General features: G+C 41.4%; 3 protein-coding genes across 3 annotated transcripts; all 3 read right to left on the bottom strand.

Moving 5' to 3' along the window:
- Positions 1-1,874: 1,874 nt before the first annotated feature.
- LOC135932362 (glutathione S-transferase A-like) lies at positions 1,875-5,661 on the bottom strand. Its single transcript, XM_065469795.1, has 6 exons — positions 5,379-5,661; positions 4,313-4,378; positions 4,110-4,215; positions 2,641-2,759; positions 2,470-2,558; positions 1,875-2,366 (listed from the first exon to the last, which is right to left on the bottom strand). Exons 1-6 carry the CDS (start codon positions 5,544-5,546, stop codon positions 2,222-2,224), a joined length of 693 nt encoding a protein of 230 aa, XP_065325867.1. The 5' UTR covers positions 5,547-5,661; the 3' UTR covers positions 1,875-2,221.
- A 1,300-nt stretch (positions 5,662-6,961) lies between these two features.
- LOC134622928 (glutathione S-transferase A-like) lies at positions 6,962-8,547 on the bottom strand. The gene is made up of 6 exons (XM_063468210.1): positions 8,380-8,547; positions 7,883-7,948; positions 7,658-7,763; positions 7,448-7,566; positions 7,275-7,360; positions 6,962-7,194 (listed from the first exon to the last, which is right to left on the bottom strand). Exons 1-6 carry the CDS (start codon positions 8,545-8,547, stop codon positions 7,062-7,064), a joined length of 678 nt encoding a protein of 225 aa, XP_063324280.1. The 3' UTR covers positions 6,962-7,061.
- A 221-nt stretch (positions 8,548-8,768) lies between these two features.
- LOC134622929 (FH1/FH2 domain-containing protein 3-like) lies at positions 8,769-18,133 on the bottom strand (the record flags this gene model as incomplete). Its single annotated transcript, XM_063468211.1, has 10 exons — positions 8,769-10,521; positions 12,070-12,234; positions 12,319-12,526; positions 12,945-13,149; positions 13,329-13,519; positions 14,740-14,901; positions 14,993-15,112; positions 16,012-16,194; positions 16,294-16,452; positions 17,993-18,133. Coding segments are annotated over 10 exons (1,617 nt in total), but the record flags the coding sequence as incomplete, so codon positions are not given.
- Between the last annotated feature and the right edge of the window lie 343 nt (positions 18,134-18,476).

Below are 18,476 nucleotides of genomic sequence, written 5' to 3'. Positions count from 1 at the left end.
AACATTCAAAAATGGCAAAAGCACGGGGAAGAGAGCACAAAGGCTCTGACATATACAGCAGGAGATCGTCAGCATATAAGGATATTTTGTGCTCCTGGTCACCTCTGAGGATGCCCTTAATGCAATTGTCAGCTCGCAGTTTAATCGCCAATGGTTCAATTGATAATGCAAAAAGAAGAGGGGATAAGGGACATCCTTGTCTCGTACCACGGAGAAGTGGGAAATAAGAAGAGAATAACGAATTTGTTCTAACACGTGCCATAGGTGAGGAGTAAAGTAACTGAATCCATGAAATGAAATTAGGGCCAAATCCAAATTTATTTAGAGTATAAAACAGATAATCCCACTCCACCCAGACAAATGCCTTCTCAGCATCGAGTAATAAGGCAATTTCAGGGGTTGTAGTTGACTTGGTGTGTAATATGTTTAAAAACCTGCACAGGTTGAAAAAACCATGCCTACCCTTCACAAAACCTGTCTGATCTGGAGAAATTAACAATGGTAGATATTGCTCTAGCCTGAGAGCAAGTGTTTTTGACAGTATTTTTAATCTACATTTAAGAGTGATATAGGACGATATGATGAACACTCTAATGGATCCTTATTTGGCTTCAGTAGGAGTGAGATGGTTGCTTGCCGAAGCGTTTGGGGAAGACATTTTGAAACAAATGACTCAATGAACATGTCTCGTAATAAAGGTGCTAAACTGTCTTTAAAGGTCTTGAAAAATTCAACCGGATACCCATCCGGACCCGGAGATTTGCCATTCTGCATTGAGCTAATCGCTAATTTAATTTCTTCCACTGTAATTTGCTCCTCCAATTGGTCTCTGAATGCCGAGGTTAAAGTCGGAACTGTCATTCCATCAAAAAAAGCCTCAAACAGTTCAGGTGTGTTTAAAGATTCAGAATCATAGAGACTGGAATAGAATATTCTGAAACTCTCATTTATTTTTTGTGGTGTAGTGGTGACATGTCCAGATTCAGTCCTAATTTCAGGGATTATACGAGTTGCTTCTGATTTACGAAGCTGATGTGCTAAAATTTTAGATGCTTTTCGTCCGTGCTCATACCATCTCCCTCTAGATTTGAGAATCAGACTCTGACTCCCGGGTTGAGATTAAATTAAATTCTGTTTGTAATGTTAGTCTGTGTTTATACAGTTCTGGAGAGGGGGTTGTAGAGTGTTGCTCATCCAATTGCGAAATAAGGTGTATCAATTCAGAAAGACGTTTCTGTTTCTGTTTTCTAATATATGAACAGTATGATATAATAAGAATGCTTTTAAGCTTTCCCAAACCGTACTGTAGGCGTGTTCAAAGAATTCTGAATTCAAATCATCATCGTCACTTTGTCTTCTGATGGTATGGGGCGATCGTGGCTCAAGAGTTGGGAGTTCGCCTTGGGAGTTCGAAGGTTGCTGGTTCGAGCCCCGGCTTGGACAGTCTCGGTTGTTGTGTCCTTGGGCAAGACACTTCACCCGTTGCCTACTGGTGGTGGTCAGAGGGACCGGTGGCGCCAGTGTCCGGCAGCCTCGCCTCTGTCAGTGCGCCCCAGGGTGGCTGTGGCTACAACGTAGCTTGCCATCACCAGTGTGTGAATGGGTGGATGACTAGATATGTAAAGCGCTTTGGGGTCCTTAGGGACTAGTAAAAGCGCTATATAAATACAGACCATTTACCATTTCTGTGGTTTTCAGGCGTTTTGTGCATTCCTTCTTTTTAAGAATGTGCCAGATTGGATTTGGCCACTCGTAGTTTAACACAGAGCAAGTTCAGGAAAATGTCTAAAAAGCTCAGGAAATGGATCCAACAAAGAATAAAACATGAGGTGACTTTGTACCTGTATTGCAAATAGAAGATTTTTGTTACAAATGTGCAAATCTTGAATCAGTGCACAAACATACAAAAGAAATCATGTCTACAAAGCTAATGCACTTTTTTTTTAATTATCTGGAAAAAGATGCAAAGTTGTGGAAAGGATGCAATATTGAACTAACGGCTCTATGCAAAGTCATGGAAACACAAAGAATTTGAGCTAGCTTTGAGCAGAGAAAACTAGTTCTTTACTTTACGATAGTGTGACTGAGTTATTCTGCTATTAGACAAAGCTGAACATGTATGAGTAACCAGAAACTGCTGTTAGATATACACAGAATGCATAAGGGCAACAAAAGCTGCTCTGTCATTATGCAGCATCATGTTTACATCTGTGTATGAATATCAAATGTCTTTCAGTGCGTCTTTCACTGTATCTTGGTCCTTGGGGTTCTCCCACCAATGAGGAGGCCAGCTGGCTTTGACACTGGGTCTCTCCTTCAGCAGATTGTAGTACTCTCCCAGTTTAGGATAACGCTCTGGAGACAACCTACGAATCAGAGTAAGAAGACTTTCAAGTCCCGTGTCTACAGATCATCCTTCATTTTACTGATGAGACCACATGGAAATACAAACAGCCTCTGCGTGCTTACCCAAACCCAAAGAGTGCACCAACTGTTGGAAAGATGACCACGTCTGCTAGCGTGAAAGACGGTCCTGCCAGGTAAGAGCCTGAGCCCAGCTTGAGAAAAAAAAAAAAAACCGCAGTTGGAACAAATCAAAGCAGGCCAAGTCTGTCTCAGTTTGTGTGTTCATGCACATACCTTCTGCAAGTAACCCTCCCAGAGTTTGAGTTCAGTGACCAGAGCTTCTTTGTTTCTCTTCAGAGCCGACTCATGTCTCTCACCTTCAGGGACATACCACTCATAGTAGACAACTGCACCTGAAAAACAAAACATTATACGTAAAATATTAGCATTACAGATGCAAAATGTTACCACTAGATGTCCGATTGCAGTCAACTGAAAACTGTTTTCCTACCCCTCCCAATTCAAGTGCATAATTGTCCATATGGTGGCCGCCGTAGGACAAAAATATTTCAGTCAGCCGACAGAGATCATAATAATTACATTTAGACTGTTTCACATCACGGATACAGCACTGTTTCTAGTGCTGTTTGTGTAACAAAAGATTGTTGTGCACACTTGATTTTAACATATTCCAATAATATCAGCACTTAGTGATAAATCAGGAAATGGGAAAAAACCATGCTTGATATCTACACTGATAGGGAGGATTATGTAATTCAAGCAACTCAAAATGGTGTGCAGAGGTGCTGAATTGGATTTAGGTCAGATGAGTGTGAGGGCAAGCTGATGTATCAATTCCTTCATCCTCCATGAACTCCCTGCATACTCTCATCATATGAGACCGGGCACTGCTGTGCGGAAGGAACCAAGAACCCACTGCACCAGCGTAGAGGCTGAGAATGGGTCCAATGATTTCATCCTGATACCCAGTAGCAGTCAGGGTGCTGTTGCCTAGCCTGTAGAGGTCTGTGTGTCCCTCCATGGATATGTCGTCCCAGACCAGTCATTCTGAATGATGTTACAGAGAGCATAACGTTCTCTGCGGCTTCTCTAGACCCTTTCCAAGTCTGTTACACGTGCTCAGGGTGAACCTGCTCCCATCTGTGAAAAGCACAGAGCACCAGTGATGAACCTGCCAATTCTGCTAGTCTATGGCAAAAACAAATCTGGCTCCACGATGTCGGGCAGTGAGCACAGGGGCCACCCTCATGAAGTCAGTTTCTGATTGTTTAGTCAGAGATTCACGCCAGTGTCCTGCTGGAGGTCATATTCAAGCTCTGGCAGCGTTCACCCTGTTCCTTCTTGCACAAAGGAGCAGATACTGGTCCTGTTGATGGGTTAAGGACCATCTACAGCCCTGTATAGGCCTCCTACAGTAACTTCCTGTCTCCTGGAATCTCCTCCATGCTCTTGAGACTGTGCTGGGAGACACAGCAAACCTTCTGTCAATGGTTTGTATCCTGGAGGAGTTGGACTACCTCTAGAGTCCAGGTATCGCCTCATGCAACCCTCTGCTACTAAACTGACCTGATCAATATCCCACAAGTGTAACTGACTTTATGCAATACTCTGATTAAAAATGGTTCCTTTAAAATTTGAGATATACATTTTGCAGCATTCCTAAGTTCCTTGAGAGAATTGAGGCTCAGAGGAATAATTTATAAAAGCGGATATCAGGATTTGAAAATACAGATAATACTTACTGAGTTTCTCGTAGAATGTGAGACCCTCAAATATGCGCTGGTACATCAGAGCTCGTTCTGCTGGGCCATCTGGGATCAGTTTGGTTCCCTGGGATTTAAACTGGCTCTGCCAGACATTAGGAAAAGACACACATTTAACTGGGGCACATTTTGTGATGTTGCATTCAGTGTGAGTGAATATTTTGTCAAAATGATGTTCTCACCTCCAGGTAAAAACAGACTGCGTAAGATTCATTGATGACATTGTCTCCATGTTTGAAAGTGGGAATCTGAAAAAGAAATTATAATAGTGTCAGCAAGAAAACTGTCATTAGGTACTGTATAACAGGTTTTAATGCTAAGGCTACTGGGTGTTAATTAGATTAACCTTTTGTTTATCAAACAAATACGATTTTTTTTAAATTGATTACTTATTTTAACAAAACTTTACTGGGATAAAATAACACTCTGCAGTGTTTCCAGTATTTATGGTCAAACACTGAGTTTCCAGTCTGAGATTTGGAAAGTGTAAAGAAAGATTTAAATTAAACTGCTTATTTTACTAAACTTAGTCAGCTGCAGGTTATATTCAAGAGCCCATATTCAACGATACAACCCCTCATTTGTACATTTTATTTAACACTGTCCTGCTTTTGTGCTGTTCCCTAATAAATAAACTCAATAAGATGCACTTAAAAGTCTGATGAAAATATGCTAGTATATGCTAGTCAAGTTCAAACTGGTTATCTTAAAGCTTTAATATGCATTTAAACATTTTAAACTAGTCTGTTTTTATGATAAATGAAGACAGCTACACGGTGAATTTCTCGCCTCAGATGCTTTCATAAACACATTTCCGTTAAGTTTTCTCTAATGTAAACGAGCCGCCATGTTGGTGCAGTTCGAAACACGGCTGCAAACTCGCGTGCTCATTTCGACAGCCCATATTTATTCGAGCACGTGTCAGCTCACGAGAAATGCTCATCCAATCAGGTGCAGCAGGGCGTGTCCTGAAGCGTCTTCCTTGAAGAAAAAAAATCTCCTTGAGTAAAGGAATATACGCTAAATGAAACGTTCAGTTTTTATGATTTTGTAAAAGCATTAATCAGAGTTGACACTATTTGCCGCCATTACTGCAACTCTTTATCCGTTAACCGTCCTGCAGAGCAACAGCGCAGATATCAGTGTTTATGACCGTGACGTTAACGTGAGGCTATTATATAATATTATGGTGCAAAGTCAAGTGTTGTGTTAGTTATAAGGGGTGATTTGATAAAAGATCGTCCCTACCTGTCCCCTGGGGTTTATATCTAACACTTGTTGGGACTTGTGCTCCATTTTATCGAAGGACAGCAGTTTTTGGTTGTAGCCCTGCAGGTTCTTCTCCTCCAGAGCGATCATCACCCTCCAGCAGGGACAAGAGCCGGTCGCCCACAGCAGAGTCATGTCCTTGGCCATGGTTTTAACTTGAGATTCACAGTTTGGACGGTCACTTAACTGGACGCAGAAAGCAAATGCCCAGAGGAAAAATACTCAACTTGCTTTTCTTATGGTTTGTGGGAGGGGATGTCAAGCTTTTATAAGAGCGTGATTGCCATCTACTGGCTGGAAAAAGAGATTACAACTCTATCATCTTCTATCAGTTTGCCTCATTTATATTTTTGATAGTCACCAATGAATGATTTGTTGAAATAAATAAAATGAAATAATAAAAAAAAATAAAATGTTTGTTTGTGTACCTTCTGCACTTTGTGTAGTCGATGACAAGATGTACATTGTACACTTCCTCCTCCAAATATTCACATATGCTCTGCCTCTATCCCAATACAATATAGTATTATATAGTATTTTAGCATAATTAGAAAGGTGACTGACCTGAAATAAACAAGCTGTTTTTATGAAGAATAACTGATGGAAGCTGTGTTAATATTTATTGCAATAAAACTTAATTCTGTTCCCGAACATTAAGTCATTTTATTTGTAAGCAAATATATAAACAACAAGCATCAGCCTCAGTGATGTAAAAATAAAATAATAAGCCAGTAAAAGCAATAAAAAAAACACAATACAGACAAATAACGAATGTTAAGACTCAGAGAAAAAGCCAAGGAATAAAAAATATGTTTTAAGTGGGTTTTGAAGACAATGGTCAGGTTCTGATGTGAAGCAGCAAGCAGGTCCAAAGGTCAGTGGCAGCTACAGCAAAGGCCCGATCTCAGATATATGCAGAAGCATCTGGTCAGCTGACCTCAGTGATATTTTGGGAGAGTGTGTAGTTAAAAGATCAAGAAGGTTGATTTTAAAATCACTTCTTAAACACAACAAAAGAAGCCAAAGCAGGGGGAATATGGTCTCATGAGCAAAACCCCCCAAAAACAAAGCAGAGCCTCAGAACCTCAGTTTGAAGAAGCTAGCTCTAACAACAGCTTTTATTTGTTTATCAAACATGAAGTTTTCACCTTTCGAGTAGGAGGCCCGAATACTACCACTTGTGTTTTATGCTCATTCAGGTTCAAAATTCACTGCATTCATTTATTTATTTGAGAGGGAGATAGATCACTAAATCATCAGCATAACAGTGAAATGAAATTCCATATTCTTTGAAAATTGATCTTAATTGGAGCATATAAAGGGAACAAAGTCATCCTAGAAATGACCCTTCTAGGATCCTACGTGTGAATGGAGGAGGTGACTCTGAAAACCGCCCAACATGATGGAAAACTTTCTCCTCACACTACAAAAAGGTCATATTGCCACTCACTACATGGGACAAGGACCCAAAACCAAAGTGCTTTAACAAAGCTTTACCTATAAGGTGATTTGTTGCTGCTCTGGTCAAGTTTTAAGAATAAAAACAAAAACTTGTGAAAAATTACAGTACAGTAAGCAAGCTGTTTAAATTTTTTTTTAATGTTTTTATTTCACAGACTTACAGGAATTCTCTAAAATGAGAAAGGGAGGATTCTTTGTGTTTCAGAGGTCCTTCAGGATGTCATAACCCTGTGGACTGGCCACCCAGTGTGGGGGCCACGTGGTTTTAATGCTGGCTCTGTTCTTCAGCAGGCTGTAATATTTGGCCAATTTAGGATAACGCCCCACAGACAACCTAAAGAGAATACACATCATGTTACTGGAAAAAGCTGATTGGACTGCAGCTTCACACAAATCAACTGCTTAGACACCCACCCGAAACGAAACGCACAAGCGATGCTTGGAAAGACGATCACATCGGCTAGGGAGAAGGCCCCTGCTAGGTATGAGCCAGCAGCCACCTAGATGGAGAAGTGAAAGACGCAGTACTGTCAACACAGTGTGTGAGTGCCTGCAAGTGTACACAAGTGTGTGCGTATTGTTCGTACATTCTCCAGGTAACCCTCCCACAGTTTGAGTTCAGCAGTCAGAGCCTCTTTGTTTCTCTTTACAGCAGAGTCGTGCCTCTCCTCTTCAGGGACGGAGCAGTCGTAGTAGATAACTGAATCTGAAGCAGAACACACATTAATGTGTGACTGTCTTCATGGCTTCTGTCCCCTCAGTAACTCAGTGCTCAGACTTGTGAAAGTGTAACTTACTGAGTTTATCAGTGAGGGCGAGGCCCTCCATCATGCGTTGGTACATCGCGGCTTGGTCCTCAGCACTGTCAGGAATCAGCTTGATGCCCTGAGACTTAAACTGATTCTGTTTCAACGGTGAGAAAACAATAATCAAACCAGTGTACTAAAGCTAAACAAATAATAAATACAATAAATTCAAGTAATTAATTAAAATATTCAAAGTATTTACTTTTTGCTGTTTACCTCGAGGTATAAGCATGTTGCACAGGACTCATTCAGTATGATGTCTCCATGCTTGAACGCGGGGAGCTGACAGAAAGAAATTGGCAGAAGACGTCAGGCTCATTGTGTAGTGCACCTTGTATCTGTGCTGTTAGTGCCTTTTGAAGCATTTGAAATTCTAGTACTTTTGTTAGCACGTTACTTAGGATGAATTACCAGATGCCTCTGTTTGTGTGTTGTACCTATAGTTTGAAAAACAAGCTTTCAGACACACCTGAACAGGGACTCTACAGACATCTTTTCCATACAGTCTATGTGTTAGCTGCTCCACATTGTGCCTTCATCTCTGTCAGTAAGAGACTGGTCTTCTATCCAGACGCTACCCCTGTTGATATGTGTTAAAATAACTATAATACGCTTTTTTTTTTTTTTTAAAGGCTGTTATGACTCTTACCAGGCGTTCTCTATTGTCATGGTTGTACACTTTGTTGTGATCATTATGGGTGTGGTGCACCTACCTGTCCTCTTGGGTTGACTTCCAAGACTTCCTGAGATTTGTGCTCTCCTTTCTCAAAGGACAGCAGTTTGCGTTTGTAACCCTGCAGCTTCTTCTCCTCCAGAGTGATCATAACACGCCAGCAGGGTGGTGATCCAGCCCCCCACAGCAGACTCATTAACTTTGCCATGGACGCAGGGACCAAAGACGCAGCGCTGAGCACTGATTAACAAAACCATGAATGAATGCAGAGCTGCACAAACTGGACAAACACCGTAAAGCGAGCAGCAGCAGCAGCAGCAGCAGCACATTTTACGGCACCTGATTATTCCAAAGGTTATCAGGTAGAACCACACCACGTGGCTCACAATCACTGAGGTGAACGCTGGGGGAAGGAATGACACGCAGCTCCACATTTGCACTCTATGGTTTTTATTTTTTTATTGCAGAATGTGTATACACGGCATTTCAAGTGAAAGTGTTTATAAGAACGTTCAGCTCACTACATGGCATTCATGCAGTGGTGTTTCCCAGTTTCTTGCGTCTAGACTGTTCAAGTTGGTACGTGACAGAGTGTGACCACAGAGCTCAAATCAAACGTCCAGATAATGCTCCTCTCTCTCTGTTTCTCTCTCTCTCTCTCTTAGCAGGGAGCAACACATTTCTTCAATTCACAGAAAGAAAAAACAAGCCACAATTGATCCTTTGTCTCAGACTATAATACAAGTTTCTACAGCAATTACAAAAATAATACACAATGTGAAATGCACTAAACATGCACACTGTAGAGTTTACAGTATTTAGGACCTGGCAGCTGACAAGGGCATTTACACATATCATGCAGAACTGTCTGCATGTTCTTCAAAATAGATTATTAAAATGTTTTTGTTTTGTTTTTTTAAAAAAAGTCCATATCTTTTTTTTTCTTTTTACACTTTACAAACAGTTCCTCTGAGATAAAAACTATTTTTTGTGTTTTCAATCAGTCGTTCATTTCAGCACGAGACTATTAAAGTGGACTTATTATGCTCTTCCTCGTTTTGTGGCAAATATGCACTGTTACACTGGCGTATGCAGTTTCAAGTAAGCGGGTCAGCATATATGCAGTAACCCCGTGAGCCACACACTTCAAACTGAGCCTTTTTTCTTTCCTACTCATGGCTCTGTATGATCGATGAGAGCGGATATCGCTAATACGATCAAATCTTCTGTTTTTAAGAGAAAGCCAATCAGAAAAGAGTTGGCTTAAAGGGCGGGGGAGGGAGTTAAAACAGCTTGTGTTAAGATTAAAGAGGATTCCTTTTAAACTAGCGGAGCCAAAAAACTAAAAATATGGAGTGGGAAATGAGCACAATGGGTCCACTTTAATGTTATTTAAGGTGCAAGACGTCAGAGCTTTGCAAATAAATACTGAAAAAAACAAAAACCAAACAAAACAGAGAAGATTTTCAACAGTAATACTCATGAGAACCATGCCTTAGGAAGTGAAATTTAGGACGTGAATACGTTAACGAAGAGAGAACGAAGGTACAGCATCGCCCCTTTGAAGTGAAAGGCACTCATCAGCTTGATAACCTTTCGCGTCCCTACAAAAGCACAGCCATGCTCATTACTTTTCAGATGTGTAGATGCTCTTACTGATAATCTTTGTTTTTTCTCCTGGGAACAAATTCAAATTCATCCTCAGCCCAGCAAACTTCACAACTAAAATTCACAGTTTAAACAAATGAAATTTAAAAACAAAACCCAAAACCGGCGACGTCACAGCTGCTGACACTCACAAGCGAAAATCATCCCAGCATTCAAATCCTTTTCAGATAAATAAATAATTCAGTGTAGAGGCAGCGTCACTTGAATACATTTTCCTTTTCCTTGCCTAACTGAACAGAATCAGTCCTTATGAGAAGCATTCCCTCGTTACCTCCACTGTTTCTTCTGGAAGGTGAAAATGTCGTAATGCCGCCTCTTCACTCAGAAACATCAGGCAGAAAGAGCCGCTGGGAAAAACCTAAAGGGGCAAAGGCTGACAGAGATTTCACACAGACATCTGAAGCTGAGTTTTCACGGCGAGAGGTGGATGATCACATCTGTGGCTCTGGGGAATCAGTTAGCCCTAAAGCGAGAGCTTCTTCTGGCGTCAGGCCGTTTTTCAGCGTCCGCCTCACTGTGAAGAGAAGACGCGGAGAGTCACCGTGCAGTCGTGTGATGTTTTCATGTTCTCCAGTTCTGCACTACATACTAACTACTAACTGAATGCATGTTCCAGGATTTATAATATACTGTAATTAACTTGCTGAGACTTACAGCTGCTCTGCATGGGGTTTATTACAATCCATATCTTGGCTTTGGTAAGAATCAACAAATAACAGTCATATTTACTTGGTTTTAAACAGAGAAATTAATGGTGAACATGTAATTAAGAGGCCATAAATAACCATTAAACGTATGCAGTTGAGTGCTTACATTAGGAATCTATTTTTTGATGTGAATAGGTTTTTTGAAATTGCGCGTTTAAACATGCAGATGAGCCCCTAGCCATCTAAATTACCACCTCGGTATTTGCAAACAGATGTCTAAGTATGAGATAAAGCCAGATTTCACTTTGTTGACTAATAGAAAAAATAAACTGTTTACACACGGAGGATTCTGAATATTACGTTTTATGACTTTATTTCCTATCAATGTGCTGCTAGAAAAAAATCAGGATCTGAAAGGTTCCAACACACAGGAACTGAGCTGGAAAGTCTGGTATATGTAAAAGCTGCTGAAGTAATGATTTCTGGCTCAGAGTATGTGGAAAAAATATCTTCTACTCAATCTGAGCACTAAAAGTGCTTTATACAACTCGCCTCATTCACTCACACAAGTACTTTTCTCTCCCATCTCACATTTAATGGAGACATTGGGGAGAAACGTGTGGTTAGTATCTTTCCCAAGTATATTTGGCATGCAGAGTGGAGCAGCTGGGGGGTTTATGAGAGCCTTTGACTCAAGCATGGGTTAGACTCCTTGATCCGCTCCGAATGAGCGAATGAAATATACTCTCATTAAATATGCAACAACTTTCTGAAATTTCCAACAAATAAAATAGTAAAATATACATCTAAGCAGACATTTACTAGTATGAAATAAAACATGTTTTGGAAGCAAAAAATAACTATATATGTGTGTGTGTGTGTCACTCGGTTTCATGTTAGACCCACCAGGCACCAGGTAGGTAATGTTTGGTTTTAGAAAGATAAGACAGACAGCAAAAACACCCTGCTTGTGGTTTCAGCAGCAGGACTTTAATAACCACAGGGTGTCATTTAAGGAGCTGTATAGAGTCCATCTTTTATATAAAGTCTACAAACTGTACTCTACCTCATGTAGAAACAATTATGTTTTGCCTGTAGTGACTTTAAGGTGCTTAATTTCCCTTCGCTTTCAGCTAATCTGATTGTTGTATTTAGCTTTATATTTATATGAAAGCAGTGTCATGGTTTTGAAGTGTTTTTTTTTTCTTTTTTGCAAAATCTCAAACTATATTTCACATATTTTGTCTTATGCTTGTTTCCTCATGTCTTCTTGGAGGTGTTACTCATCATCCACTATGCAGTCAGCTTCTTAGATTAGATACATTTTCATGGTCATGCTTTCCGTTTGAAAATCTGGCATATTCAGAACTTAAATTAGCGTGACATGCGCAGTTGGGACAGAGGTGAGCTCGTACATGATTTGCGGTTGGCCCTGGATCTCCTCCTCTCTCTGGGCTGGGTTCTGGTTCCTGGACCCTGAGTGGCTGACCTCACTATGCGCTCCATGATTTCGTCTGCGGCATCATCTCCACAGATCTGAGTGTCCTCCACAGGCGGAGTCCATGCCTGCATGCTGCGTCCTGCATAAACAGGTGAGAAAATCTTTATTAGGGAAATCCTTTCGAGTGACCCAACTCCAGAAATCTTCTTTCTCCCTTCCCCACCTCCTCGTCCAGGCCGTGACCTGGTCCGTGTCCGCAGTCCCGGCACGCCGCTGCCCTCCTTGTCACTGCCACTGAGGCTGGTTCTCAGCACCGCTTTCATGTGCTCGTGCTCTGCAGCATCCTCTGCATGCTCCAAACCCTGAGGCTGCTCAATTTCCTGACCCCCACTGGGGGCGCTGTTGTTGCTCCCTGCGCTACTCCGACCACACTGTTGGAGTGAGACGGAATCAAAGAGGATCAGAATTTAGCAGCTGAGTATTCTGAACTTTAACACGGCAAAGTGGAAGCACCAAGAAAAACATCCAACTGCAAACAGTACAGTGCCTGGTGCCTTTGACTGATTCAACCACTCAGATGTTAAAGTCGTTTAGATGCAGTTAGTGGATTCATGCACACAAACACACAGACAGGTGATACCTCACGCTCCTCTTCATCATCAGACTATGGGAGAAATAAAGAGTGAAAGTCAAAGAATAGTTGCGAAAAGAATAGAAAGAAGCGAGAAAGGTGAAAAAGCAGCACTTCAGATTGAAGAAGAAAACAAGAACAAAAAGGGGTTGGAAGTGTGTGTGTGTGCGTGCGTGTGTGTGCGCGCGCGTGTGTGTTTGAGAGAGAGAAATACTCACAGGAGTGTTTACGTCCATGATCATCTTTCCTCGGGTCTTGTTGCGCTCGCGATGGTCGGCTCGTTTCTGTTTCTGCTGCAGCACACGCTCTCGGGTGGTCCGGTACTCCAGCGCAAACTCGCTGAGGATTTTACTGAACCTGTGGACGCTGATCTCTCTCACACTGTAGGCCGGGTGACCAAGGAACAGCAGGAAGGAGTGGAACCTGAAAGGAAGAAGATGAGGGTGATGGCAACTCTTCCTACCTCCTGTTTTATATGTTGCACTACACAGATTTCCTCATTCACACAGCATAGTGTTGGTTTTAGTAGACTAATTAGTTTTGTTTAGTTTTTTTTGTGGTAAACATCAATAATAAATGATTCAAACTGTGAGACGAGCTACCTGTTGATGATCCTGCGGTGAACAATCTTAAGGATGATGATTCGCTCTGCGCAGTCTTTGAGGAAGTCGGACATCTTCTGCTTCAACTGGGGCTTCATCTCGTGCTTGGCAATCACCTTCAGGTGGTCCCACGAGGCTTTGCAGCGCCGCTCCATTTGACACAAGTTCTCCTGCAGCTGGTCAAAATCCACCTGTTGAAAAAAACGTTTATACAATCCAATTCACATTACTCAAACACAGGATATCTTAGTGCCCAGGGGCGTAATTTCCAGGGGGGTTAGGGGGGTTATGGCCCCCCCAATAATCAGACCCAACCAATATAACCCCCCAGTAAAATTATGAATTATCTTGCATAAATAGGCTGTTGATTTTCTTTACTCATTTCAGTTATTACCAGCAAAATAGTTGCATGTTTAATCATCTGGGAATTTACCCAGATTTATTTACTTATTTAGACAGAGATCTTGACCCCCCCAATGTTCAGCACAAAGTTATGCCGATGTTAGTGCCCATTTACAAGATTTCTGTAAAATGATACTAAAGATTTAAAGAATGTCTATATGTGTGTTCATCTTTATGTCCTCGGCCTATATTGAATTTTATTTCAAAAATGATTCTCAGTTGTCTGGATGAACAACCCCTCTAATGGTTTCAGGTCCATTTTAAAGTCCACTTACCATTTATATAGGTGTTCCACAGGGATCTATTCTTGGATCTCTTTTATTCACTCTCCATATAAGCAATTTTATCTCTGCCACTCAAAACTGCAATGTAGAATTTATATGCTGATGACACTATTCTATATGCCACTGGCTCTTGCCTTGATCTGGCCATTGCAAATCTACAGTTTAATCTACAGTGGGTCAAAATCCTCTGGTCATACATAAATTTATTTTAAGCGCTAATAAATCAAAGTGCATGATATTTATAAGGTCACCTAAAAGTATCCAACCACATTCAAAACTTTCATGGTGATAGAAGTGAAACTTTTAATTGTTATAAATATTTAGGACAACTACTCTTGCACATACTTTTTTTTAAAATGTGTGTCTAATAATTCATCCTAAACAACACCAAAAACCACGTCTCAACCTTCAAAAAGGCCCTGGGATCACACACACACATTCAACCAACAACTAACCAGGGATACACTTTTCCTCAACAGCTTTTGTTTGCATGTTTAACAGGTAAGGTCCCTTTCCCATACTACTCGGAAATTTAAATGATTATTGGCTGCGGTTTGATAATTTGACTGTGGCGTGAGGTGCTTCCAACTTCAGTCAGGGGAAAAAAATTATCTTTTATCTTTTTAGGTTTTTGGACTTATTTTGACAAAATTCAAGGAAATGTAACTCTTGATCTTTTACAGTGTAGAGATGCAGAATAGTTTAGCAGTGAATGCAGAGCATACTTTTGCAGAGCGCGTGATGGCTCCTATCTCGGAGTAGAGGTCGGTGCTCTGAGGGAAGTTTTCCACCACCACAGAGCAAACGTGATGGAGCAGTGACTGCTTATGGACTGTGTCCTTCACTTCTGGAACCTTCTCCAAATAGGTCAGCTCGAAGCCTTTAGCCTGGAACAGGAATGTTGTGTTTATTTTGAGAAACAAACTCAGATTCTACTGACTTGTCTCCCAGTAATCTGATGTAATAGTCGTGACTCACATTGGTGCTGTTGAGGAAGTTTCCGATGGAGAGCAGCGTAGAGAGGACGTAGCGGATAGTTTTGTTCTTCTCCAGCTGATCCATACCCTCCTTCAGATCCTGCAGTGGCTCTGCTACTTCCTAGTAGGAAAACACACACACACACACACACACACACACACACACACACACACACACACACACACACACACACACACACACACACACACACACACACAAACAAACAAACTGTTATACAAGTTAATTAAGACTCCCAAAGACATGTGTTTCATTAGTCTGCCATTAAATAAACAGCGAACAGGTGCATGTTGTCTACCACCTAAAATCATCTGCTCTTGTTTAAGGTCGCGAGAGGTTGCCACAGAGGTTGCTGCTTCGGTCAAACTTCAGCACAAAACATGTTTCTGATTAAGTCGACCTCTTGTTTCTGTGCAGCCGGTTCTCTTGAGTGCATGTGTTTGTGTGCCTGCATGCTATGCTTCCCTCCATTAAAGCTTCCACTTCCAGAGCGGAGCCGGGAACACGGCTCTGCCGAATATGCGGTGGGGAGAACCGTGCCTTACATGGAGATTAAAGACAACAACATCCCGCTGGATGCTGTAAAATTTACAGGGCGGTAACAGAGGGGCAGCATGTTTCTCATACTCCAGGCTTTGGCTTTGAACTTCTCCTCCTGGATGCATTCTTCGCTCGAATAAAACACGACGCCGTGCCAGAAGAAGACGAGGTGCCGCTAATAAGCGTGCATATTTTGTCATGATGTAACTATGTTGATGCTTTGCGGATGTTCTTTGTACTAAAAGGATGTTGATACTTGGTGACACGGGTTTAAAGAGTACACACAATAAGCACACATGCTGAGCACATTTGCGCAAACCTCTGTGGTCTGTTTCTGCTTTAAGGAAACCACTTTTACTTGCTAAGTATTATTTCAAATGTGGATGTAGTGATGGTGTTGGTTCCCTCCCATTATGGAAAGTACATTTTTCTTAACACTCTTAAGGTTTTTGTTGTTTCACCTTCTCCGTTGCCTCGTAGTCCATTTTAAAGGCCCAGAGCTGGAGTCTGGCAGAGAGCTCACTGATGGAGGACAGGGTGAGGAGAAACTGCTCTGCAGAGCCCAGCGGGACATCAGGGTTGGCCAGCTGAGCCTCCTGAATCTTCTGCTTCTCCTCCTCTGTGGGGATCATCGTCAGGATTTTCTGTGAGGGAAAAAATGAAATTGTGGGATTAGAGAGGACAGCAAAGTGCAGATGTGATCTGTTTTCCCTTTCTTTTTTCCCATTGTTTGAATCTCTCACCTCTATGCCCTCCTTGTTGAGAGCATACTCGTCAAAGTTGAGGATGGCTGTCTTGATGGTGCGAGGTGGAGGCAGGACTGTCAGACCAATATTGATGGCGTTGCTCCTTTTGGAATCCAAAACGATGATCTCTTGGCGTTTGCCATCGGCCGCTGTTTTCTGGAGCATAAAAATACAGACGGGGGGAGGGGGGGAGGGGTCACTGCTGGATCTCTGTTTTGCTCCCTCTTGTATTTTCTGTGTCTCTTTTCTCAGTGTGGTCTGGTTTATGGGCTTGTAAGGATTAGAGGGCCCATCACTCCGGTTACATTGATCGCAGCTGTGGGAACTAAATGGGCAGTAGAAGCAGGAAACACCATGACAGATTAGCAGTATACTAGGTGTGTGTGTGCATTCTTATTTATGTGAGTGTCAATGTAGGGGTATCAACCTCACCGCCATCATAAACTATTAAAGGAAGGAAGTCATAGCATGTCAACAGTTTACAGTGTAACAGAGTAGGTGCAAAGACCTTGTTAGTGTCACTGGTGAAGCTTAAACTGGCCTGTGGAGCTGTATGATGGGAAGTGGCATCTGCTGCCCTCTGAAACTCCTCATATTTAGTGACTCAGAAATGAAGTGCTGGTGTAGCACAGACAGGAGCTTTTACGATACTTCCTGTGAAATTTCAACAACGTGGAGCTGCACTCCCAGCATGAAGGAAAAGTTAATATACTGTGTAGGAATTTAAGTACAACACAATGTGAGTTTGTACAAACACCACGAAACCTTTTTGCCATCCAAACAGAAACTTGTGACTGTTTTTTTATTAGAACAAGACGAGGATTAACATGTGTCTTGTTGTAAGTATGCACTGTGTAAATACAGTTTATATGTTTGATGTTTCCTTCCAATAGCTTTAAGCTCAGGATATCATTTTGAGGTACAGTGAACAGACTGAACAGCCCAGTTAAAGAGTGTAAAATCTCATCACTAGGTATCAGTACACTGTAGATTGCAGTCAAAGGAATTCAGTTTTTTTACCTGTCCTAATTCGAGTGCATAATCAGAGTTACAGTGGCTGCTGTACTGAGTGTAGGCTGTCAGTCCGCTGTTTACCTCAGCTGTCAATATGCCATGTGTCCACATCTATTTATGTTAAGAGGTGGTAAAACTTTGTGAAAGGAGCCTGATACAAGTCAATGAGTCAGTGAAGCTCACCGTTCTCAAATTACAGCAATACTGAAGTGAGTTTCTTTGAAGTCTATTTAAGGACTATTAGCAAATAAATTCTCATATGATATGAGGAGACTGTTTATTAGAGGAAAATTGTCATTATTATGACCCCTAAAATTTATTACATGATGGTAGCAGTGGATCAGGAGTTCAAAGTGCGAGAGGCCTGGCTTTATCTTCCCTTGTTTGCAGATCATATTTTTCTTATTTTGAGGCTTTGTGAGAATTACAACCGATCCAGAACTGCACCGTTTGATCAGGATCAAGACACACATGACCTTGTTTAACCTGTGAAAAATCTGCCTTCAAAGTTAAAAGAATAATGGACAAAAACTTTTAACTGCTTGACAAAGATTTGATAATTTATATAAAAAGCAAATTTTGAAATAGTTCTAATTATTGTTATTAAATGGATAATCTCGCAGCACTTCTCTTAGATACTACTAGAACTAGTTTTTGGAGTCAGTATCGTACAGTTACATACCTTTGTAACTGGTATTTCCTTTGACTTTGACTCAAACAGGTGTTCCAGTTTGGCTGTGTCCAACTTCACCGGTTCCAGTTTGGACCAGAATGACTCTCCACTCCTCTTGTAGTCCCTGTACTGACAGTCTGTCGGACGCACCTGATCACAAACAAAACAAGCATTGAGTGCATCAGATGGAGACTTGTGTCAGACTCCCACTTCCTACAATAAAAGAGGTAAATGAGAGACTCTGAACTCAACGAACCACAAATACCAGCGGCCAAAGGAACATGTTGAGTGAGTCATTGTTTCTGGTGACTGTTTCATCTTAACTGGCTAATGGAAACATGCAGTTTAAAAAAAATCAACTTGGTATTTTGGCCCATAGCATCTTCTGCAATAGAGAATACGGACATAGTCAAATAAATCTTAAATGCTTATATTATTTAGGCTCTCGGGCAGTATTAAAAAATCACCACTGAAAGTGATTATACTTCATTGT

Source organism: Pelmatolapia mariae, unplaced genomic scaffold (assembly GCF_036321145.2).
Source record: "Pelmatolapia mariae isolate MD_Pm_ZW unplaced genomic scaffold, Pm_UMD_F_2 NODE_ptg000284l+_length_56696_cov_1, whole genome shotgun sequence".
Classification (NCBI taxonomy): domain Eukaryota; kingdom Metazoa; phylum Chordata; class Actinopteri; order Cichliformes; family Cichlidae; genus Pelmatolapia; species Pelmatolapia mariae.
This window is presented reverse-complemented; position numbering and strand designations above follow the sequence as displayed.